General features: G+C 46.6%; 1 protein-coding gene across 2 annotated transcripts; it reads left to right on the top strand.

Moving 5' to 3' along the window:
• LOC126634838 (prosaposin) lies at positions 1 to 23,654 on the top strand. Of its 2 annotated transcripts, XM_050305650.1 has the most exons (15): positions 1 to 120; positions 9,984 to 10,117; positions 11,113 to 11,187; positions 11,868 to 11,993; positions 12,258 to 12,452; positions 13,165 to 13,308; positions 13,858 to 13,914; positions 16,741 to 16,854; positions 17,661 to 17,774; positions 17,967 to 18,153; positions 18,308 to 18,459; positions 18,625 to 18,666; positions 20,111 to 20,191; positions 20,684 to 20,791; positions 21,326 to 23,654. In XM_050305650.1, the coding sequence occupies exons 1-15, from the start codon at positions 66 to 68 to the stop codon at positions 21,359 to 21,361; spliced, it is 1,620 nt and encodes a 539-aa protein (XP_050161607.1). In that variant the 5' UTR covers positions 1 to 65; the 3' UTR covers positions 21,362 to 23,654. The 2 variants fall into 2 exon arrangements, with proteins under 2 accessions (XP_050161607.1, XP_050161608.1); XM_050305651.1 differs by lacking the exon at positions 18,625 to 18,666.
• The last annotated feature ends 583 nt before the right edge of the window (positions 23,655 to 24,237 follow it).

Here is a 24,237-nt window from a genome sequence, read left to right as displayed (position 1 = left end):
CTATATAAGGTGGGCGGCGGGCGGTGCCGGCGGCTCCGCATTGCAGACGGGCACGGAGCGGGATCATGGCGCGGCCGCTGCTCCCTGCGCTCCTCAGCCTCCTCGGGCTCCTCGCTGCCGGTGAGCCCTGCCTCCCCGGCCCCTTCCCCGCCGCGCCCGCGGGGAGCTGCCCTCAGCGCCCGGGGTGGCGGGGTGCGGCGGTGGTGGTGGTGGGGAGGAAGAGGGAGGCCGGTCCTAACGCTGTTTGTGTTCCTACAGCAGGACCGCATCCCAAGGAGAGGAGGCGGCGATGGGGTGGTTAAGAGGCGGACCTTCGGGGTGGTTGTGATGGAAGGGCCGCGTTTGGGGCGGTGGCGGGGGAATCGCCCAAAAATAGCGCCAGGGAGAAAGGGGGGGGAAGGGGGGTGGTCCCGGTGAGGAACCGGCCTTTCCCGGTGCTGGTATGGAAATGACTTCCTGATCCCCTGCATCCCCATCCGACACTGACCGGGCATCTCAGGCGCCGCATGGGCGGGCGCAGTTGGTGGGCACTGCTTTCTCTGCCGGCAGCGCTGTTTATCTTCGTCATTTCGGGGAGAGATGGCTGCTAATCCCCTTGCAGACGGCGAGAGGTGGTGGCCTTTGCTGCTGTGTGCTTTTTCACTGCTCCACATGGAAAATTCCACTCGTTTTGCTGCTCGCTGCCTCCTTACCTGTCGTTGCCGCAGTGGAAGTGCTGGGAGTGGGGGGAATAGCTGATATTCTCTCTCCCTTTAGCACTAGGACTGGAGGTTAGAACAAGCAGTGCTTGCGTTTTGTACATCGCAGAGCCTTGACAGAAGCGATTCGAAGTCTGACAGGAGTGGTAATGCACCTTTGGGTTGTGTGACATGGAATAGCTAGAACTTCCGAAAATCGGAGGACTCGTACAGCGATGTGCACAATTACTCGGAGAATTTTATTCTAATTAGGATTACTGTAATCCTAGACCTTACCTGCTTACAGGTTTAACCTGGCAGCATTTCACAAGTCAACTGTAAAAAAAAAAAGCCTGACCACGTGTTTAAAGGCTAGAGGAATAACCAACTGGTAGAGTACAGCAGATTATGACTATGAAATCTTTCATGATTGTACATTAGTCTTGTGCTTTATTGTAGTTTTAATATCGTAGAATGGCCTGGGTTGGAAGGGACCTTAAAGGTCATCTGTTTCCAACCCCCCTGCTGTGGACAGGGACACCTTCCCCTCGATAGACTGATAATATTTAATATGCTGATATGTGGACAGTGTAATGGAGAACCTCAGACTTTTCAGGCTGGAAGCAAGAAAGCAAATATCAGCTTTCATTCTGCATATTTATCTGCTTTAATAGTGTCTTTTGAGTCTGCTCTGCGCTGAGTTAGCTGCCATCACTTACCACTCCTACTGGGACCGTTTCCAAATCGTTAAAATCATTGCAGCTTCTTGTGCTTTAAAAGTGAAAAGGGTTCACCTTGAAGTATCCACCAGCTTTCCCACTAGTGTATTTAGGGAAATTGTAATGAGAAACCAGTTCAGCAATGACACTTCATTTGGCCTACCTGTTAAAGGCATGGTATGCAACTGCGTGTGGCAGGAGACTGGTCAGGCCTGTTTTTCTTTAGGAAGTCCCTGTTTTAACACAAATAAACACCCGTCTTTTCTCCACCAGTGTTCTGTTATGAGTACTAATTGGCTCTTGTTATCGTGCAGATTTCTCTGAAGACTTCGCTGTGACAACCTGAAACACCGTTTTCGTCTGCTAAGCTCGTTAATTATCTGTGTAAAAAAATTTAGCCACCCTTGGCGTATCTTAATGGAGTCACTTGGCTGGCTTACAGGCCGTGAGGGTTTTTGGTTGACCTACTTAACAGGGCTGCTGTGCATCTTCCTTTTAAGGGATGCACAAAGGAATTAAAGCAGGGTGGACAGGTCCTGGCATCTCTGGACCACTGATGCACACTCTGATTATTGCTTGTCTTTGAGGCCAGGAAACAGCTGGATGTGCTGTTAAAACAGAAGTCAGTTTCTCTTTAGCTGAATTTTTTTCCCCCCCCTCCTTCTTGCTAAAATAAAAGTTAAGGTGAAGGGGGGAAAGTACAAACTTTGAGGATGTGATTATTTTACACCTCTCCCCAAAACAGTAGACTTACTTAAACCTTGGAAGGAAGATTCAAGTTAATATATATATAATTCCTCCAGCAAATGCTGGTCAGAACATCTGGTGACAGGAAATTTGAAGGCTGAGTTAGCCTGGCTTGAATTTTCTGGAGGATGTGGATAAAGCAGATAATGGGACTGTGTTCTGTGGTTTGCAGGCTCGTTCTGGTTATGAGTGTGGTTCCTAACAGAAGATGCCAGGCTGTTGCAGCCCACTGCTGTAGGGTAAATTAGGAAAAGAGTGGAAGGTTTCTTGTCCCAGCCACGGGGTGGGCACAGGCCCAGGGCAGGGATTGTCCCTGTGCTGGCACCGCTGAGGGACCCCCAGGGCTGTGCCCAGTTCTGGGCCCTCGACAGGAGAGACATTGAGGGGCTGGAGCGTGTGCAGGGAAGGGAATGGAGCTGGGAAGGGGCTGGAGCAGCAGGAGGGGCTGAGGGAGCTGGGGGGGCTCAACCTGGAGAAAAGGAGGCTCAGGGGGGACCTTCTGGCTCTGCAACTCCCTGACAGGAGGGGGGAGCCGGAGGGGGTTGGACTCTGCTCCCAGGGAACAGGGACAGGAGGAGAGGGAACGGCCTCAGGCTGTGCCAGGAGAGAGTCAGGTTGGACATCAGGAGGAATTTTTTCCTAGAAAGGATGGTCAGACATTGGCAGGGGCTACTCAGGGCGTTGATGGAGTCCCCACCCCTGGAGGTGTCCGAGGAACGACTCGGTGCTCTGGGCTGGGTGACAAAGTCCGGATCGGTCACAGGATGGACTCTACCTTGGAGGGCGTTTCCAACGTAAATGATTCTGAGATTATATAGAAATGGGGTCCTTGTTTGTTGGAGGAATAACGGGGTCTGAGGCACCTCAGGGCCATCACAACTCAGCGGCGCTTTGATAGCGCACCAGTCACATGCCCCGTGTAAACCTGCCCTTGCACAATCCCTCCCCTGTGCGCCGAGGAGGTTTATAAATAGAAAAGAGTGACTCCTGGTTGTGTCTGGAGGAGCTGAGCGGGCCGATCTTCCTGCTCAGTCACGCCTGGCGAATGCGCCATCGCCTCCGCAGAGCCGCCCGAGCCCAGTGCGGGCTTTTTGCGCTCGCGTTGTGCTGTTCCACGCACCACGGAGGGGTGTTCTGGCACCCTCCGAGCGCCCGGAGGATGGAGAGGGGGGAGCTTGTCAGCAAAACTCATTGTGTGTCACCTGATGCGGCTGAGGCTCTCACCGGGAGGCTGGGCTGTGCTATTTCAGGAAAGGTTTTTTCTGGTAGAAAACGCAGGAAGGTTTTTTATTTTCTACCTGTGGGGGAAGCAGGGCCAGTTACTGCTGCTTGCCCCTGGATTTTTGTTTCAGTATCTCACATAGATATGATCCTTCAAAGTAGATTAGGGCAACGCCTTAGAACTGTATGACATAAAAAGGGATTGTTTGATTTTTTCTTTAATCTTTACTCTTTCGCTTTCCATTTTACTTTTTTTCCTTATGTAGTGGCTTTTTTATTTTTTTTTGCAATTAATTTGCTGCTATTAAGATATCAGAGTGCCTGTTGCAATTTAAAAGGTGGTCTTTGAAGTGTGAGTGTGTATTTTGGGGCAGTGCTTTCTCTGTGTTTGGTCATGGGGCAGTGTTTGGTTTCAGATGTCAGATAGCAGATTTCCCCACTCTTTGTGCTGTGGATTTGTCTGCCTGGTGAAAGGGGGATGTTGAGTACAGGAATTCTGCAGAGGCTCACGTGAAATCTGTCCTGTCCTTCCCCCCTCCTCCCTCTCCCCCAAAAAAACCTCTTAAGGGGAATATCTTAATGTATTGTATAGGACCACTTGCTCCTGCTGAGTGACTTCCAGATGCCCTTGAACATCCAGTTATCTGTTGCAGATTCTGTCATAAAAAAATAAAAAAAAAAAATCTCAGGCAGAAGCCAGGACCTGCTTGGCAGCGACCTCTGGCCTATCTGGAAATTATTCCCTTGCAACCTTGGAAGTAACTGGGACAATTTATTGGGACAGTAGAGGTGATTTTACTGTCTCAGCTCATCCAGTTCTCTGCTCTCTTTAACTTTATTGTGGTTTCTTGTACATGCACAAACTGCTCCTCTTGCCATGCTTGTCTGCTGGTGAGGGAGGCGAGGGAGCACCTGAGGCAGAGGCATGTGCCAAAATGGGAACCTTGTTCCCCGCTTTAGGGAAGAGCCTGGTTGTGGTTGTTAACTCAAAACTCATTTCTTGTGAATCACACTGGTTAGAAATGTTTCATGCTTGGTTTTTCGTCAGGAGATGTTGAACACGAAGACTGTGATTTTTTTTTTTTTTTAAAACTGGAATGCTAATAACAGCCAGCCAGATTTCATCTAATTTTCTTGCAAATTGCCTGTAATCTCTCAAATATTGTGGTCACTTTACTGCCTCATTAATCCAGAGGCGTAGGTAGCCCTCTGGCAAGAGTCACTGGTGTGTGATGTGGTTACAACTTTTGAAGTTTTACTCATTAACTGACCAGAGAGGCTGGGGAGTATTGAGCCCTTCAGATAACTTCGAGTTGAGGTCACTCCTTGACTTGTAGACGCTTTGTAAGACTTGGTGAGGAGAAGTTGATCCCTCTTGACTTCTTTAACTTAAAAACACTTTGCTTTTGCAGTTCCCCAAAGAAGTGGGGAGAAGTCGCTTACTAACAGAGCACAGAGTGGCAGAGACCGATGCATTCACTTGGTCTGTGGGTGTTTCTGGGAGATAAGGAGTGGTCTTTTTTGTTTTAACATTACTAAGCAGGAAACCTTGGAAAAAACATCCCCTCACGAGGAATATGTTAATATACTAGGACAAGTTACACTGTTAAGGCATAAGATTTGACAGCATGCCAGATTATCTTCCACATTTCACTTCAACCTATTGAGGTGAAGAGCAGCTCAGTGCTTTCCTGTTTTTTATTTTTCTTTTTTGTTTGTTTGTTTGTTGGGGTTTTTGTTTGTTTTGGTTTGGTTTTTTCCCCCACCAATTTGCAGGGTAATTTTTCTGTAACCATGTTGCTCACACCAGAGGTTTTCTGACAGTTTGGTTTGGAGGAGGCTGGAGCCCTCAAGTTGAATTCCTTTGTGTCCTGGGTGATAGTTTTCAGGCTGATCCTTTGGCTCTTTAGGGATTCTGGTCTGGCCCATTCAAATCCCTGTTCACAGAAACTTAAATAAGGTATTAACTTTAAAGCACAACCACAGAAGTCTCATTAGTAACTTCAGTGCAGCTTTGGATGGGATTTCTTAGGATGCTTTTCTAAGAATCTCGGGGAAAATTGCAGACTGGCTCTCCTTGGAAGATGAGTAATACAAATGCTTGAGGGAATGGAAGGTTCTTCTCAAGACAGGTAATTACCTACCAATTTTCCTGTAGCTGTCCTTGCAGGATGGTAATCCAGACATTATAGCCATTATAAGACATTTTAGTTTCCTGTTTCCTGGAGAGAAGTGATGAACTGAGCTGGTGCTTCCACATGCCTGGCTCTGTAGGCTTCCCAAGGAGAAAAGTGGGTATTTCCTGAGGGGGCTCTCACCTCTGCTGCCCTAACCCTGTCTGTATGCTCACGTTTCCATTCCAAGTGTGGAGGAAGGAGGGTGAGCATTTACTGCTTTGGAGAAGTGAAACAATGCACAGATGCTGAAGTAAGGAGGATAGAACCACTGTGGGAGCGAGTTGCAGGTTTCCCTTTGTCTTCACGGCCTTTAAACTGGTGTTTATGTGGGTTCCTGGCAGCTGTCACTTGCAGGGCTATGCTCCTGGTGTTTTGGCAGTGCTGGGGTGCTGACCTGGGCCTCAGATCAAAGGATTCTCCTTCTTTTGCTGCTGTTACCCTTCTTACCCTTGGAGTATTTTGATGGTGGTGTTGGGGTTCAGGCTTTCCAAGGCAACGCTAGTTCTGGGAGAGGATTTCTCTTGTCTCACCACAGAAGTCAGAGTGGGTGTAGGTCTTTTTTCTCCTCCACATTCTTGCACTGCTTAATTTAGGAAAAACTTGGTAGAGCAAAGGCTGTTTTTTTGTTAAATTGAAGGAACCATATCTGAAGTAGTTGGAGGAGGGAGGAACCAGTGAAGAGGACGACTAAAGAAACACCCTGGCCTTTGCAGATAAACTTGTTCAGTGCTCTAAAAACAGTGGCTTGCCAGAAATTCAAGGAAGGGGGAGGGCATATCTGGGTGGGCATGGGGTGTGACTGTTGAGAGCTAACCTCCAGAGAAAGGAGAAATCTGTTTGAAAACTTAGATAAAGAACATTATACAAAATAAAGGGAGACCAGAGATAATTCTTATGCCTTTGGGTATACCTAGCAAGCATTGAGAGCTGTCACTGTCAGTGACAGTGCCTTTCTTTCTCTTGGGTTGCTGCTGTGCTGGGGATGTGAAATGCCATGTTTAGGTGTTTCACCTCTTACAGCAAAGGCTGTTTGGAGGGAAGAAAACTGTTAAGATTCAAAACTCTTTGCTCTGAGGCAGCACAAGGTCTTAACATGCTTCACTGGCATATTTGCCTTTGTTGTAATGTGAGTTAATATACGATTGAAAAATGCTGTTTCATAATTAAATAGGAGAACAGGCTAAAGGGGAAAAGTGGGAACAGTAAAGGATTTCAGGCTGTGCTTTTCTGGATCTGCAAGATCTGAATTAGTGCAGAGTTTTTTAGTTTTGTTTGTTTTTCCCAGGACGTTCAGAAAGGATGGTGGATATATTGCTGCAATGAAGGTGCATTCTTTCGTTTTATACATCTAACGACAGTATTCAATACCTCATGATAGAGAATAAACTAACACAAATTTAGCTCTATTTGAAGTCACTGTAGAAGATGGAAGAAAAGAAGCCATGATCAGTGTGTTGTCTTTGTTGTGCAGCTGCTTTCTAAAATGTGCCAGCCATGCGAGGCCCTGACAAACAGATTTGCCTGGTCACTGCTTGGCCAGAAGGATCTGTACTGAAAACATGGAATTTAGAGTTGTCTTCTCAGAAAGAAAGAACTTCCCCAGTGCCCTCTGCAGCTGAAAGGGCACTGCTGTTCCACCACTTTCTGTTTCTGTAGGTGTAAGTGTTCATCTCGTGCTGTAGCTGACCCAGGTATTGAGCCTGTGAGGACTTTAAATAATACCAGTGAGAAAATGTTTGGAGTGCTTGCTTCCATCCTAAAACTAGTTTTCAGTGTTCAGTGGCTTATGAACAGTTTTCTTCTTATGCCTCACTGTCCCTGCTGCTCCCAAGTTCTTCTGAGATTGTCTTTGGCCCTCTGTAGGGGGTGGCAGGTAACATTAATGTCCTTTTTCTCAAATTCCAAGTGACTTTGTGCCCAGTGGCAGTGCTTCGAACAAAATGTGGCTGTGATACTCCTCATTTTTCTCCTTCCAAGCTGGTGAGTTGGGATGCAGGGAAGCAGAGCAGTCAGAGGTGTTGGTTAGTTAATACACTGTCAGAGGTCAATCTAATTTTAAGCCTTTTTTTCTCCCCCTCCTTGTGAACAAGTCAGGGCATTTGTGACTGTGTGAGCATGTTTGGTACAGAAGCCATGCAGCAGGGAGTTTGTTAAAGACACACAGCCAGAAAAGCTGATCAGTGAGATCAATTTGAAGTGTAGTATTTTTGTCATGCACTTATTAATGACCTGTTATTAAGGCTGTGAGGAAGGAGCAGCAAGATTAGCTGTTGGACATTCTGCTGAAGCTGGTGTGGATCTGAAAAGTCATACAGTGACAGGATCTTAAAGAAGCAAACAGAACCTGGAAGGTCATTAAAAGCCAGATCAAACCAGTGCAAGTTGCAGCACAAATGCCTCAGTTTGGCTCTTAAACGTTCTCTTAGATCAAGATTTTGAGAAAGTGCTTGGAATAACTGCAATTTGATTTATGTAGTTTAGATTCAGAGTTTTACAGTAAGTTTCAATGTAAGGGCAGTAATTTCCTTTGATTTACAGGAATAAAGGCATAGGTTAAAAGCTGTACTTGTAAATAGTTGGGAGCCCTTAATTCCACTGTTTAAAGTCCAGGTCTTGCTTGACTTTATTCAGAGCCTGACTCTGCTTTCCAGAGCCTTCTTACCACTGTTCAGTGCCAGTATCTAAAAGAGAAGAATAACTTTCCCTCAACCAAGTGTTTACTTGGTTATTGTCACCCTGCCAGAGCTGACAGCTCTTTGGCTGGCCAGTCTGACTTTGAAAATTAACTATTCTCGTGCTCCCAGATCCGTAATGCTGGAGTTTAGAATAGGCTGTAAATATTTTGCTGACCATACGTTATTAGGAGCTTTGAAGTCTTTTTTTTTTTTTTTTTTCCCTGCAGTTTCACAAGCAGTCCTGGTGTGCTGTCTTGCTCAGCAATAATGTGCAGTCAGGGCTTTTTTCTGGGAGAGAGGGTGGCAAGCTCCAGGCTCTTGTGTAAGAGATTAAGCGTGCAAAGCACGTCTTTCTTGAAATAAATGGGTCATTCCTCTGAAATCCAGTGTAAACAGGGCTTTATTAAATCAACAGCTGAGAAGGCTGCAGAATGGCACCTGTAAAGCAGTGTTTGTGTGGCTGTTTGATGTGTGGTGGCTGTGCACCTTGGTACGTGCACCGGTAATTCAGCTGTTACATCGATCCCCTGATGGCTGAGAACGAGACATGAGAAATGGAAAAGTGATGGTTCATCTTGCCCTAACCTTGTTAGAACCTTGTAGGGATGAAACAGCTTAACTCCTGCCTCCTGGCTGACAGTGTAATTTTAGAGGATTTTGTCATGTGTAAACAGCATTGATGTAATTGATCCTCAACAACACCTGTACAGGTAATGGCTTAGAACAGGTTGGGTTTGTGTTTCGTTTTGGTGTTCTTGTTATTATAAACTTTGACAGCAGTGCCTTGCAGGCTTTGGGCCTACAAGGAGCTTTGTTGGAGCTTGCTTGCTGTGGGATTATAGGAGTTGTTTCTTCATAGGTTAGTGCAGCATTAGGGCACTGCTGAAGAAACTGAACCTACTTGACGGATAGGATGGTTTTAGAACCTGAGAGCAGTTGGGTGTCTAGTCCAGACAGTGCAGTTAAAAAGAAAGGAAGCTTGGAAAGTCAGCAAAAAGGTGCAGTTGATTTCACTTTTCCTGTTGCTTACTCATAGTGCAGTTGTTTTACATTTCTTTGGGAAAACTGTCCAGAAATGGCATTCTGTGTTTTACTTGAAAACTTTATAAGTTGGAAGGCAGTTCCACATGGGATGGGAAGTCATGTCCAGACAAGGACTGATACTTCTTTTCACCCCCACAGATATTTCTGTACACAGTTGATTTGCTGACCAAGAGAAAAAACCAAAACAAGTATAGATTTAGTGGTTTAAAAACTATGATAGAACATTCCTTGGGTTGTTTATTAAAACTTTCTGTTTATCATCAGTGTTTTGGTCTGTACCTGCTCTTAAGTCTTCCATGTAATGTGTACATTGCTGTGGCTTCTAATCCCATGAGTTTCTTCTCTCAGTTGCTGTGTGAGAACAGAGTGGTTCACGTGGGAGGAGGAATGCAGACAGCAATTCCAGGCTGGTTCAGAGTTGAAGTGACAGTGGAACAGGAGAAAAGGGAGGTTGTAGCCTTGGGAATCAGCCGTCTGAAGTGCGGATTTCTGCAGTGACCGTTTTCCCTGTTTCAAGTCATCTGATAGTTCTTGTGTGCTAAACAAATTGGGGTTTTGAATTTTGTTTTTATTTATTACTTATTTATTTATTTTTACAAAAGGTGGCTGATGGCGGGGATGGACTGCTGAGGCGCTGAGACTCAGGCACTTCTTCACGAGGGAGCTACTGTGTTTTTTTTCCTGGTTCTTTGTGTAACTCTGGTTGTTTTTCCTCCCTGGCAGCCCTGGCCAGCCCTGTGCTGTGGCAGAAGGAGTGTGTGAAGGGACCAGAGGTGTGGTGCCAGAGCATCCGCACGGCGTCGCAGTGCGGGGCGGTGAAGCACTGCCAGCAGAACGTCTGGAACAAGCCTGCTGTAGTGAGTACCCGCTGCTCACACCTCTTCCCCCTGCCACCCACAGCTGAGGTGGCTGGTTCCCACGTGCTGAGGAAGGTTTCCCAAGGCTCTGGCTGGAGCTAAGTGCTACAACTGGCTCTGCTTTGATCGCTGTGCCTTAATTTAGGCGCTAGGTAAAGGTTGATTTTCACTGCTCTGCCTTGCACAACTTGTCTGCTGACTTCTCCCGTGACCTGTTGCACAATCAGCGAGCGATGTATGGAATGGAGCTAGTGGATTTCACTCGTTCCTCTTTACTGCTGACCCCTAATTCACAGAGTCCACTTAGGCAATGGCTTATTACGAAAACAGCTTTGCTCTTCTTCAGGTCTTTCTCAAAAGTTCGTGTTCCAGCATATGCTAAATTATGAAAGCCATGGCAAGCAGTGGTAGAAATGTTACGTTTAGTGCCACCTCTCAGGTTGCATTTGCACTGAGTGGGAGGGCTGCTTTACTAGGTGTAGCTGTAGCTTGGGGTATTGTTTCACAACTTTTCTAGGGGGGACAAAGGCATTTTACTTACAGAGGTGTTCAGTCCACACTGGCTGTGTCTGTGCTGAGATATTTCAGGTTGGGGAAAATTAGGGAAAGGGGAGGAGTGTTAGAGCACAACTAAAATGAGGCAAGTTGCCTGGAACGTTCTTAGATTCTAGCAAGTGTGAACTCTCTGAAGAAGTAAGGCAAAAGGTTCAGGAGAAGGCTTCTTGGGACAGTATGCTTCCAGGGATTGGGACTAGTTGAAGTGAACAGGTAGTAGCATGCCAGCTTCTTCATGCCTTGTTGATTTACTGAAGAAACTGGAGCTGGACATGCTTGAGATAGCCTCACTCTTTGTTTGAAACGCCTCTTCCCACCCCAGCCTTAGCCAGTATTTCTTCCTTAATTTCCATTCCAAATGTAGTGCTTTGTGTTGTTTACACCCTGCCCTTAGAGGCTCTTAAGTCTTTCTCAGAGTAACTCTCTGCTTCTCTCTCCAGAGCAGTATCCCCTGTGACTTGTGTAAGGAGCTCGTGACGGTGGCTGGCAAGATTTTGAAGGATAATGGCACTGAGGTAAGCAGAGCTCCCTTTCTCCTCATCCCAAAACTCTCTTTGATTTCGTGGGCCTAACAAGATCTCGTGGTGAGGGGGTGGAACAGCTGGCTGTGTTGTTTTCCTAACATAAGCAGCAGATGTTGAAAGGGACTTAGAGTATAGGGGAAAAGGCTTTTAAACAGCCTCCACTGGTTTAGAAATTAGCAAATCCTAGAGCCTCTCATGCTTTAACACGTCCCTGATTGACTGCAGATGCTTAATAAACTTGTTCTTGTGCCAGTGGGCCATCAGCCTTAAAAGGTGGGATACTGCAGTCTCTAGAAGTGGACGATTACACTTGTTTGGGTTTGAGGGCACTTACTCCCTTTGTCTTTTGTGAACCTGTGAGTACTTTGTATAAACAAGTCACTGTTCCCCTAGTCCATAATTTCACTTCCTCCTCTTCAATGTAAATGCTCTGCTGTGGCAAGGCCTTGCAAGCAGTACTGAGTGTTTTCACTCTGGCAGGGTCACACCAAAGGTCAGGACTGGGGAAAATAGACTTACAGTGTAAAACCTCCGTCTAGTTGTGCTTGCCACTGCCTGGACCTGTCTGAGTCCCAGGAGTTTGTTTTAGGCTTTGTATTGTGCGTTTTGGGAATGGAAAGAGCATTTGAGAGAGAGGGATAATCTGTCCATGCCTACCTCATCTTTCCCAGGAGGAGATCCGCTCTTACTTGGAAAAGACGTGCGAGTTTCTTCCTGACCCAGGCCTGGTGTCTGAGTGCAAAGAAATTGTGGATTCCTACCTACCAGTTATCATGGATATGATCAAAGAAGAGCTAGTAAGTAGATAACTTTCACCTGCTGGAATTTAAAGCCACGCTCCTGTAATGCCCAGATTCCTCTTCTGCATGGGGCTGTGCATATGATCCTTCAATCCTGAGTGGATCACTGATGTGGCAGTGAGTAGTGTAAGTTTGAAGCCTGCTTCTTTGCTGTGGAACATTTTTACTGTCACATTTCAGCTGAACGACTCTCTGCTCTTAACTTCTTACAAAAGTGATGCGAGTTTGGAGCTTTATGAGTGTGTCTTGTCCCTCCCCTAGGATAAGCCTGAGGTTGTGTGCAGTGCCCTCGCCCTGTGCCAGTCCCTTCAGAAGCACCTTGCAGCCGTGAAGCTTCAGAAACAGCTCCAGACCAACAAGATCCCGGAGCTGGATTTCTCTGAGCTGGCATCCCCGTTCATGGCTAACGTGCCTCTTCTCCTGTACCCTGAGGACAAACCCAAGCAGAAGCCTAAGGTAAGGGTGCAGGGCTCTTCCAGTGTGGACCCTGTGTATAATCTTGGATTAAGTCCTACAGTCTTTGTAAAGACAAGACAAGTGCTGTGCTGTTCCCATCCAGGACTGGGGTAATCAAGCGGGTCTTACTGGAAACAGTTTCTTCTGAGAGAAAGTTTGTCACCAGTGTTCAAAGGAAGGACAACTCTTCCCCCATTCTGAGTAACCTGTTAGCTGTGCCCTTTCAGGGGAAGCTTTTGTCTATCTGAATGTAGAGGTTGACTGGAAAAGAACAAATAGTTGACAAAGGGGAGTAGATGAGACAATGAGCCTGGGAGCAGAGGCTGGGTGTTGGCAGCAAGGCAGAGTGTGGGAGTTAAACAGTGAGTGGGTGCAGAACAAGCTGCTGTGGGTGGAGATGGTAAGACCTATGCCAGATTTAGAAACCTTGCTGTGGTCTGTAGCAAAACCAAGAGATTCTGAAGATTGGGTAATCTTAACTGTTATCTGGGTTTGGGAGCCAAGTATGTACCTAATCTCCATCTAGTGGCTGGTGCACATACCAGCAGTAGCTTGCCTCTCTATTAGCTCAGGCTTTAAAGTATTCTACAGAGTATTTGCTAAGGTTTGTATATAGCTCAAAATAGCTTGTAAAACTTGATAGGAACAGAAGCTTCCAAAACATGCTATGAGAAGTTATGTCAACTTGGGTTTCCTCTCCCTCTTTGTCCAGGCCAGTGGTGATGTGTGCCAGGATTGCATTCAGCTGGTCACTGATGTTCAGGAAGCTGTGAAGACAAACTCGTCTTTTGTGAAGTCTTTGGTGGCTCATGCCAAGGAGGAGTGTGACCGTTTGGGACCCGGAATGTCCGATATGGTGAGCTGTCCTTTATAGTTAAAAAAAAAAAAAAAAAAATCTGTTCCTGAATGCAAGCACAAAATAGTTTGTTCAGGGCCTTAATCCCCTCTATTGTATTCTCTGTTTAATAACTCAAGGGAGATTGTGTTCCGTGTAGGATACACTGTATAATAGATACACAGTATAACAATAACGCTGAAATTGTAAACTTGATGGTCAGGAAGGTTGAGGGGGGGTGTGGGACTGGGGAGGAGGAGGAGGAGAAAGACTCCAGATTGCTTCTAGCCCTTAAGGGCCTTTTTCACCAAAATGATCTGGCAGGGTAATGTGGTCATATCAGCAGGGGGAGGAAGAGGAAAGGACTCCTCAGATAAGCAGTTATCTGAGAAGTGATTGTGTAACCTGAAATGCTGTCTTGTATTTGGGACAAGCTCTGAAAGGACAGCAGAACAGTTATTAAGTAGAGCAGGTAAATTAACGCCTTGAGATGTGTTAGAAAATTCTAGATGAACTCCACAGCACAAGTGGTTTGATGGTCATAAGACTTTCTTTTCCCCCTTCCTGCAGTGCAAGACCTATGTCTCTGAATATTCTGACTTGGCTATCCAGATGATGATGCACATGGTAAGATCAGCAGAATATAATACTTGCTCTCAGTTAATTTTTCTAAATTTGTGTAGCTAACTTCTTTGGAAACAGGGAACATGTACTGCAGTAAAGCCCTGGGGAGAGCCCTGTAAGTCTGGGTGTTAATGCTTTGAACTTAGCATCTAGTTGGATACTGGTTTCAATTTCAGAATGCTTTCTTTAGCACTTCCTTTCATTTCACAAGGAATTCACTTCTGTGGTGCAAAAGGCACTCGAATCCTTTGAAATGTGGAAGAGACGTTACTCGTGGTCCTTTATACTCTTTTTATCTCAGTCCTGTACTTTACACCACATCCCCCCTCCCCAGCAATATTAGAGTATATCAGAGTTGTCTGTCACAGTGTTGCAAAATTACTTCAAGTGTTGCTTCTTCCTGAAGCAAGACTAAACACCCTTCTCCTGGAGTTGCTATCTCGAGGCCCCTGCTGTCCGGGCTCTTGACAGGACCCATGGAAAGGGAGTGGTGCTGCACCAGCTCTGGTCTTCTGCAGCAACATGCATTTACCTCTGACCACCTCCACAGCACCTCTCTGTATGTGCTATGATCTCACAGCCTTTAAAAGAAAGAACAGCTTTTCCTGGGGAATGCAGTCCCTAGGTGCCACAAGTAACACAACAAACTAGAGGTGAATTTCTGAGTAGAATATGTGGCTGACTTGAACCTGAATTTGGCAACACAGTGGCTTTTTTTTTTTTTTTCATTTCCAGTTGCTAAAGGCTTTTTTAGAAGCTCATCCTGTTTCTTAAGTATTTGGTGGGGGGAAGTCAATCTCTGTTCCAGCAACGCTTGGTTTCTCATTTTGAGCATTGCAATGCAGTGTGTTGTTAGTACCTGAAATTGGAATATGACCACACCTTGCATCCGCCTGAGTGTTGTCCAGACTCTTTGGAGGTAGTCTTTTGCCCAGGATGCCTTAATAACTGCAAATGAGTAATGCTGGTCAGCACTGTGCAATTAAACGTGAGTTATCAGTGCTAATGATCTTTGGGGTGGGGACTGTGTCATATTCCATTATCTTCGTGGAAAGAGTATGTGCAGTTCCAAGTGCTTGATGTGTTTTTTCTCTTAACTGTTATCTCTAATTTCTCCTTTCTTCCTCTGTCTCCAATCTCCCCTGTCAACAGAAGGATCAGGTATGTGAGCACCTTGCCTCTGATGATAGCCTGCTTGTAGTTCACCTTTTGCTATTAAAGGGCTTGTAGTTCACTTCTTGCTCTATTAGCTGTGTACATGGTGTGACTGTACTCAGTGTTGACAGATACAAGGGATATATTTATGTCATTAAAACAGAGAAAGACTCTAGGCTTCCTCCAGTGCATCAGTCCTGCTTCCAGCTCCAGATACCAATTTGTGCTACGAAGATTTCAACTTGATTACGCTTTGGCCAGCAGAGCAGAAAATGTGATCCCTCTCCCAGAAGAAGGACAGAGCAATGCCAGTGGCTCCTGTCAGCTGCTGGCTTAAAGTCTGGGCTCAAAGGGGCTCGAGCAAAGCTGTCCCGGGGTCTCTTCTTGGTTAACCTTTAAATCTAGGACAGTGGTGTGGATGTTTGAAGTACATGAACTGAAAAGATGTGGGAGGCCTTTTAGGCTCCTGCTTCCTAGAGTGATTTGGGCTTTTGATTCACCCAGACCCGCGAGACCTTGTGTCTGTCATCTCTCAGTGGGAGAACATGTTGTGTGTATGTGGGTGTTGCTGTAACATTAATACCTAGAATTGCTTCTTACAATGCATGGACCAAAGGGCTTGACTTAAAGGTGCTGCCTGCAGTAGTCTGAAGCAGCACAGTGTCTTTGAGACTGTGCTTTTGTTGCCTGTGCATGAGGCTGTGGCATGTGATGTATTAACTGTGGCATAAGCCTCTGCTGTAGGAAGCTCGTGACAGGATGGGATATGGTCTTCTAATTACTGGTCTTCTAATTACCTGGAGGACCAAGGGTCCTTTTTTTTCCTTTTTTTTTTTTTCTTTTTTTTTTTTTAGCTTAAGGACACTTCAGGTGGGAAAATTCAAGTTTTGAGTCTTGCTCTATACAGCCTTTCTCACTTTGGGTATCACGTGGCCTCCTTAGAGCAGTTTGCCTCATGTTCCACATTTATTTTTGCATTTCGTAGTGTATGCTTCCAAAACCTTTGAGAAAGACTTAAAAAGCCTTTTTAAAGGCTCTGCTTCTCTTTGCTGTTCTCTTACTGTGAAAAGAACACTGGAAACACAGTTGCAGTAAAAATGGTTAGCTTGGGTTTTAACGAGCTTAACTTTTGTTTCTTGTAGGCTCTGTTCAGTAATGCGAGAAACTGTTTCTGTTTGCAGAATGTGATGTTACTGGCAGCTTTGAAGAAGGTAGTTTGTGGATGAGGAAAGAGGTCCTTTCTTCTAGGCATTTCTTTCAGCTTTTGGGTGAACTCTGAAGTCAGGATGATTGGCCTCTTCGTGGTTACTTAAAGCTGGGGAGCAGCTTTGTGGATGCAGGTCTAAAGTGACGCTGGTGGCCTGTTTTGGTGTTGGTAGCTCTTAAGTCAACTCCTTTTGAAGGGCTTGCATAGTGGGGCTGATGGTAAATGGGGGTTTTAAGTGGGGTTTTTAACCTCTTCCTCTTTAAAAGGAACTGCTAAATTTCACCTGGTAGCTGTCCTGCCTGTAACCGTATCAAATGCTTTGGCAATACTTGGAGTAGAAGTAGTCATGGAACTTCTGGTTGTGTTGGAGCCTTTTAAAACTTTGTTCTCTGTTCCTGCTCACAGGCTCTGTAGAAAGGGCAGAGTCTTCTAGACTTTAAAAAATTGCTTATGCATCTTTTTTCCAGCAACCAAAGGACATTTGTGCCATGGTTGGGTTCTGTGCTTCTGTGAAGTCTGTCCCCCTTCAGCCTCTGCTGCCAGCTCAAGTGGTCCATGAGGTGAAAATGGAAACTGTGGAGGTAAAGTGGACTTTTTGTACTTACCAGCTTTGCTTTCCTCTTTGCTTTGGTGTAACAAACTGACAGAAAAATGTGAGCTTTTATGCATAGAATAATCCAGGTCTCTCTGCATATAAATTCCTGGCCTCTCTTGTTTCTGATGTTGATTTGTGAAGTAGGAGAACTGCTTTATTTGTTAGAACAGCAGAGCCCCCACTGAACCAAAGCCACAAGGTAGTGCTTCAGGATTGAAATGGGAACTCTTGTCCCGGCAGTTCTGAATGACACCTCAAATGTAAATTGCTTAATTTTGAGTTTCGCTTTGTGTTTGAAGCTACGCTTCGATCCCTTTTAATAATGGGGCAGCACTCTGCTTGTGCAGATTAGAGATCAGGGTCAGAATGCTGAAGCTCTGACTTTGAAGAAGCACCTTGGCTTCTCTAAAGGTTTCCTTTGCAATCAGGAGGGTGCTCTCAATTCTAGGAAATTTTGTCCTCAGTTAATGTGTTTTAAAAACCACTATATATTTCCCTTGACTTCTGTCTGTAGAATTGCTTTTTCTCTGTGTCTACTAAATTCAGCTCCCCTCCTTATACAGCCTGGGGATTGTAGTCTTAATTAGTCATACAAAATACCTGTTCATTCAGAAGGGCTTTTTACTGAGACCTTTGGGGCTGGGCTTGAGTTCTGTGTGACCTTTAGAGTACAGCTCCAGGTAAAGGAGTGTGCTGCACTTGAGTGCTATTAAACTGATCTTTTAGGAATTGTCCCTGTCAGGTGTGGTCCAGTGCTGATTTATTGTTTGTGTGTTTCTTCTGTGTACTCAGAAGGCCTCAGTTCAAGAGAAGGCCTCAGCTCAAGAGAAAACCTTTTCCGTGTGTGAAATATGTGAGACCATGGTGAAAGAAGTGACTGGCCTCTTGGAGAGCAACAAGACAGAGGTGTGTAAGTGGTGGGCATGGCACCTCCTCCTAGGCTGTGGCTGAGAGGGGGCTGTGTGGCAGGGGGAAGGGAAGTTAACTTTATTGCCTGTCTTCGTGACAGCAAAACTTCTTCTCCTGGGTGGGACAGAAAAGACGTGCTTGTGAAGTTTCTGTCCCTCCTTTGCCACTCGCCCTCCTTTGTGCTTCCAGGAGGAGATTGTGCACGAAATGGAGGTGGTCTGCCGCCTGTTCCCGGGAAGTGTCAAGGACCAGTGCAAGGACTTCATAGAGGTCTATGGCCAGGCTGTCATTGACATGCTCTTGGAGGCGACGAATCCCGAGGCTGTGTGCGTTATGCTGAAGTGCTGTGCAGCCAACAAGCTCCCACAGCAGCCAGGTGGGTGGTGAGGAGTCTGGTGTTCGAAAGGAGCAGTTTCACTTGTGATGAGATCTCTTTCGAGGACGCTTTGCTGGTGGCTGCCTCCTCCTGCCTTGTGGGGGGAACCACCTGAGCGCTGATGTTTGGTTTGTGTTTTTGTTTTCCCTCCCAGTTGTAGTGAAACCTGCAGGTGGCTTCTGCGATATCTGCAAGATGGTGGTGGCTTATGCAGACAAAGAGCTGGAGAAGAATGCCACGACAGCTGAAATCGAAGCTTTGCTGGAAAAAGTGTGTCACTTCCTGCCAGAGTCTGTCAGTGATCAGGTAAGGAGTTTGGGCAGGAGGCAGACTAAAAAGCCGTGGTCTTGTTGAGGGTTGGGAACTGTCCTCGTTGATTTGTCGGGTTTACATGGGTCCTGCAGTGACAGTTGTGCTTAACCTCATTTGCTGAGTGTTTCACCTGATGTTTTGTCTACATGCTAATTTTAGGTCCATCTCCCCAGTGTCTCTACTTCTGCTATAAATGCCCAGGTACTCATAACAGAGGTCTCTGTGTTTGGCCAGATGCCCTGTCCATGGCTGGAGACAAACTGTCCGCAGGTGCAGCTGGGACTGGCTTCTGTCCAGCAACCTGATCCTTCCCAGGTTTTTCCCTTTATTAGCACAACAGCTTCTCATGTGCAGCAGAACAAAAAAAAGAGGGAACAGGCTTGATCTGAGCCAGTGGAATGACCTCACAGGCCTTACTGTGTGTGGCAGCCTGGCTTCCAGTCAGGACAAGGCAGATGGAGGTGAACAGAAGGATGAAACATGGAGTTCTGAAGATACTTTGGGTTGGAAGGGACCTTAAAACTGTCTAGGTCCAACCTCCTCCCATGGGCAGGGGCATCTTGCAGAGCATTTGGGAAAACTAGAGGGCAGTATCTCTTGTTGGTTTTTACAATAGCCTTCTCAGCTAGAAGCTGGGAGGAGTTTGGGATGCAGAGGGATTAGGTTTTCTCACTTCCTGTCCTTGGGAGTTGGCAGTCCTTTGAATAGATGGAGGCTTTTGAGGACCTGAATTGATTGGCTGGATTGTTGTACTAATTTGCAGTCAGGAAAGGTTTGCCTGGAAATCCTCTGAGAACAGTGGGTGGGAAGAGCTGAAGGTTTTATTTTTCCCTCACCACTGATCCTGTTCAGGGGATTAATGGAGTAATTGGAAGTAGGCTGGCTTAATTCCAGCGAGACACCTGTGGGACCACCGCTATCAAGATTTACCTGGAAATCTTATTAGGTGGCTGCTGAGTGTCAGCAAGTGGCAACTTGCTTGTAAGTTTACCAGAGATGGAATATACAGGCTTAAAGCAGCTGTGGAACAGCTCTTCCTGCTGTGAGGCTGTTTAATAGCTGTGCTTGATTTATTAATGGTGCCTCAGTCTCTGCTGAGAGCAGCATCTTCCTGAGCTCTGGAGGCGGCCTCTCCACTAGAGGGAGAGAGACTGTTCCTGATGGGAAGTGCTCCTGCTGCTGCCTGATCTGAAGGGAATAGGAACTCCATGGGTAGAAGTGCTTTGTGAGTTGTTGCTGCTTTGCTGCCGTCCTGCTCAGGATGTTTGTCTCCAGCTGGTTCCCTGTGCTTTCCTCTTGGGACAGCAGTGATCTCCACGATCAGAGACTAAGCTTTGCAGTCAAAGCTTGTCCTGCTTGGTTCTTTTCCCAAGGTCTGTCCTGTTTGGTTCTTTTCCCTTTTGACCTTTCCTTTCTCTTCTCATAACCTGTCTGCAGACAGCTGCAGGCAGGTGTGAGCTAGTAAAAAACTGTGTGATAAAGTGCCACGCTGAGTCCTTTTCCATCTGCAGAGCTCAAGCCTCTGCTTTTTCCCTTTGGAGTGTGTTGTTGGGGTGCTTGGGGTAGCCTGCCTGCTGCAGACAGCATACCCCTCTTATTTTGGAGGCTCTAACAGGAGAATCTCTCTACCTGTGCTCTGTTACAGTGTGTTCAGTTTGTGGAGCAGTATGAACCCGTGGTTGTGCAGCTCCTGGCAGAGGTGATGGATCCCACTTTTGTTTGCACTGTGAGTATTGTGTTTGGTTTCATTGACTGCAGGCTCTGATACAGTCCTGTGAGCCTTCCAGTGCCCAGCACATGGAAACTCTGCTGGAATAAGAATCAGCACACTGAATGCTTGGAGCAAAGGTGGTTGTGCAAGGCCTGGGGCTCAATGGGCAGCTGAGTGCCAGCCCCAGTGCAGGGCATGACAGAAGGAAAGATCCACTGCTGAGCTTTAGTGACAGGGTGTGGTGTGCCCTGAATGTGGTGGGAGGTTAAGGGGCACTTCTTGAGGAAAGTCCTTGTCTGTTTTTCAAAACTTGATGTGACAAAAGGAGTTGTGGTAGCTTAATTCTTCCCTGTGTCAGGTCCCAGCTTCATGGCTGCTGTGACCTCTGTGAGAGCTCCTGCAGCTGCCTCGGTGGAGCTTCCACCCTCGCTCAGGTGTAAGGCTGGCCTTGATCTCTGGGTGCAATTGGAAAGGTGCTGACTCTCTCTCCTGCTGTTCTTTCCACAGAAACTCGGAGTCTGTGGAGCAGCTAAACAGCCCCTCCTGGGGGAGGATGCTTGTGTCTGGGGTCCAGGTTACTGGTGTAAGAACATGGACACTGCTGCTCAGTGCAATGTACGTAAAGCTCTGCCTCGAGCTTCCTGCTGCTCTTTGATAGCTCCTTACAGGAGCCACTTTCAGCTTCTGCTGCACTTGGAAGTGGGTGTATTCCAATTTAAAAAAGCCAGTGGGGTGCTGGCTTTAGCTTTCTCAAAGCTGACTTTCCTCTACTTTTTGTTCCTATCCCCACCTGCCTGCTGGTATTTCAGAATTTATAGTACAATCCAGTGTCAACTTTAGATGTAGTCAGTGGTCCTGCAGCCAACAGACCCTGTCTCATGATCTCCTCATCAAGCTCTAAAAGTTGGCTTCCAGCATTGCTTTCTCTGGCAGGCTTTAGTGGCTAAGGGTCATCAGCCTTCTTTCCTGAAGCTCCTGGGTAGGGATGAGGATGTTACTTATTCTAGTCCGTTTTGAAATCACTTATTTTAAGAAAAGCAGATTTGCTCCCGAGATCTTGGCTCAGGATCAGGTGCTGAATTGTGTAGATGCACGCTGGTTTGCAAACAGGCTCTTTTCCACTAACATCAACTCTTGCTTTCCCTTCAGGCTGTTGATCACTGCAAGCGTCATGTGTGGAACTAGAAGAAGAATTTCCAGTTCTGAAAGTTTGCCATGGCTCTTAAAACATGTGGGCCGAGGTTGGCGGAGAGCTGTATCTCACCTGTCCCTCCTCTCTGCCTCGTTAACAATTTGACCTTCAAGTTCCTTTATTGTAACTCTTCTGTAGCAGTGCTGCTGTTGAAGGATCAGATCTTCATCATTGACTTAACAAAAGATATTTCTGATTGTACAGTTTAACTCATTATGCTCCTAAAAGTAGTCGGTGTGTTGTAGATTTTTTTTTTTTTAAATTGGTAGGCTGAAGTGTTTTTTAGGTGCTGGGAAGAATGACAGAGAAGGTGAAATGAGACAAAGCTTTTATCTTTTAATTTAAAAAAAAGAACAAGATAGCGACTAAACTTTCAAGTGTCTTTCTGTAGGGGAGCATTGGGAAGATTCTACATGCTTTGCATTTTTAACATCTGGCTGGAATGTTAATTTTTCTGTGTGTGGGAACTCTCAAGGGATAATGCTGAATCCGGGAATCCCTTCAGCTGGAATTTTCAAAGCTCTGCAGATGCAGAGTAGGAGGGGGGGCTTTGTGTGCCCAGCCACCTTTCAAAGTCACTGGTGAACCCTAAAGAGGTGCATTTGAGTGATCACGCTTTTTGCATTGGAGCGACCACGCTTGTGGCTCGTGGCATTGCTGTAGCTGAGGAAAAACCCTCCCTCAGCCTCTGGTCACATCCTTTTGATTTCCTTGGGCTCCTGGGCTCTAAGCATGGGTGTTCTGCTGCCAAGTGGGATGTCAGTCTTTTGAAGCATGCTGACGTACTTAAGGAATGACTCCCTTTTTTTTTTTTTTCTCATCCCAGTTGCTCAATTCTGCTTAGTCTTGCAGCTTCCCACACGCAGCCAGGCTGGGTGCCGAGGAGGTGGGAGATGGAGGAGGAACAAGTCAGCAGGAGCTGAGCACATGTCAAAGGGAGTTCAGCATCGAGGGCGGAACGTGTGGAAAAATGGGGCTTATTGTAAAATGCCCGTTTGTCCCTTGATCTGCTTCTTCTCCCATAGCATATTTCAGTCATCTAAAACTTGAGAGGCTCTGTGAGGCTCGGGGGCAGCTTCCCCTGCTGCCACCAGTTCTCACTGGCACCCTCCTGAGTAGGTGGAGGTGTGAATTCTTATCCAGAGTTCCCACTTATGCTGGGAAGTGCAGCGAGCGGAGATGGCAGATGGTAGGAGCACTGCAGTAGGTATTGGAAGCTCTACTGGCACACCTGACAGCCTGCCTTTCACACCTCTCTGAAATGCCACTGAAATGGCCTGAAATCCCCAAAAAAGCTACCCTGGGAACGTCAGGCCCTTGGGAGTGAGAATCTTGTGTTGCTTGAGACGGACCTTGTGTTAGGTGTGTAATTCTGATCAAGTTAATCCCCAAAACACTGGATCAAAACCCCCAAAATGGAGGCACCAAAGTAGCTCCGAGGAGACCTTTGGGAAGGAGCAGCTGGGCAGATGTGGAGCTTTGAAAATTCGAGTCCTGTTCAGAAAGATGCTGCTAGCTCCTGCTGTTCCTGTGGTGTCTGGGATGAGCAGGAGCTCCAGTAACAAAGCTGTAGGAGCAAGCAGACTGTTTTTCATTGGAAAACCACTGGAGCGCAGGTTTTTAGTTACTCTGTACATACTAAATGCCTGGGCAGTGCTGACAGATGGCAATAGAGGTTTGTCTCTTCTGTTTGCTGGATGCTTCAAGAGAAAAGAAAATGCTTCAAAAGAAAAGAGAAAGGAAAATTTCCCCTAAAGATACAAAATTACCTGCAGCTTTCTGTCTTGGCAGGCTTGTGCAGTGTTCTGGTGGTGCATCCCAGTTGGGGTAGATACAGCAGATAGGGAATGGGCTCTTCCTTTGGCATCGCTGCCCTGGAGGGATGGATTGTGTTACACCCCAGTGTGTAGGATGGTATTTGGTGTTTTAAACGGGACAGTGTTCTCTTGACCTGGATCTGATGGGGGGGAGGTGGGACTGCGTTAGCAGCTGGACAGGCTGAGAAGGTTTTATTTTTCTGGGGTATTTTAGCAGTGGAGGATCCATGCTGGCGAGCTGAGGGGTGAGGTGAGCTGGGGAAATAAATCCTGTGCTGCCACTGGGAGTCCCTGTAGTTTTCTCCCTTCCCGTGGGCTGTGGCACCTGACCCGCTTGAGTCGTGCTGGGGGAACATTGCAGTTGCTTTCTAAAAAAAAACAAAACCAAACCACGTTGTCTTGATTTTTTTTTTTTTTTTTGCACAAAAGCTTCCTTAATGAACAATAAAAACTTCTGTAAAACCGGTAAGACTATGTGTTTCAATTCCTCGTGTGCTGGTTGCCCAAAGGATCTCTGTTTAGCTTCCCCTCAGCTGCAGAGCCAAGAGAGAAGGCGCACTGGGAATCTGGGACGGGATGGATTCAGCTCCTATTAAGCTGCTGTTGCCTTGCAGGCTGCGTGTCCTATCAAGCCTCTCTGTTCTGCTGAGCGTGGTGGGAGGTGGAGGAGTCTTGCCTGGGATTGCTGCTGCTCTTCCCTGGACAAACACAACGCCTGGTGTGAGGAAACAGCCCCGTGTTGCAATCCCTGCCTTGCGCAGGCCCAGGGACTCGCTTGATACCGGCTTTCCCTGCTGACTTGCACTTAGTGGGGCTTCCCTTCTGTCCTCCTTCCTTGCTTTGTTAGAAATAAAATAGAAGCCTTTTAAATGCAGGGGGCATCGTGCTGTCCTGTGGCTGTAGGACAGTTTACCCTGTCCATGCCCGCCCTCTGCAGCCCAGGTTATTGTTGAGCAGCAGGTTCTGGGATCTCGACCTCCCGGGAATACCTCTGGTCCCTCCCTCTCTTTGCAGCCTGGTGATGATTTTATAATCAAGGTGTAAGGCACGGG

This window comes from Myiozetetes cayanensis, unplaced genomic scaffold, assembly GCF_022539395.1.
Source record: "Myiozetetes cayanensis isolate MyiCay16 unplaced genomic scaffold, myiCay2020 scf10, whole genome shotgun sequence".
Lineage (NCBI taxonomy): Eukaryota > Metazoa > Chordata > Aves > Passeriformes > Tyrannidae > Myiozetetes > Myiozetetes cayanensis.
The sequence above is the reverse complement of the archived record's forward strand: the minus strand, read 5'-3'. Positions and strand labels throughout refer to the sequence as shown.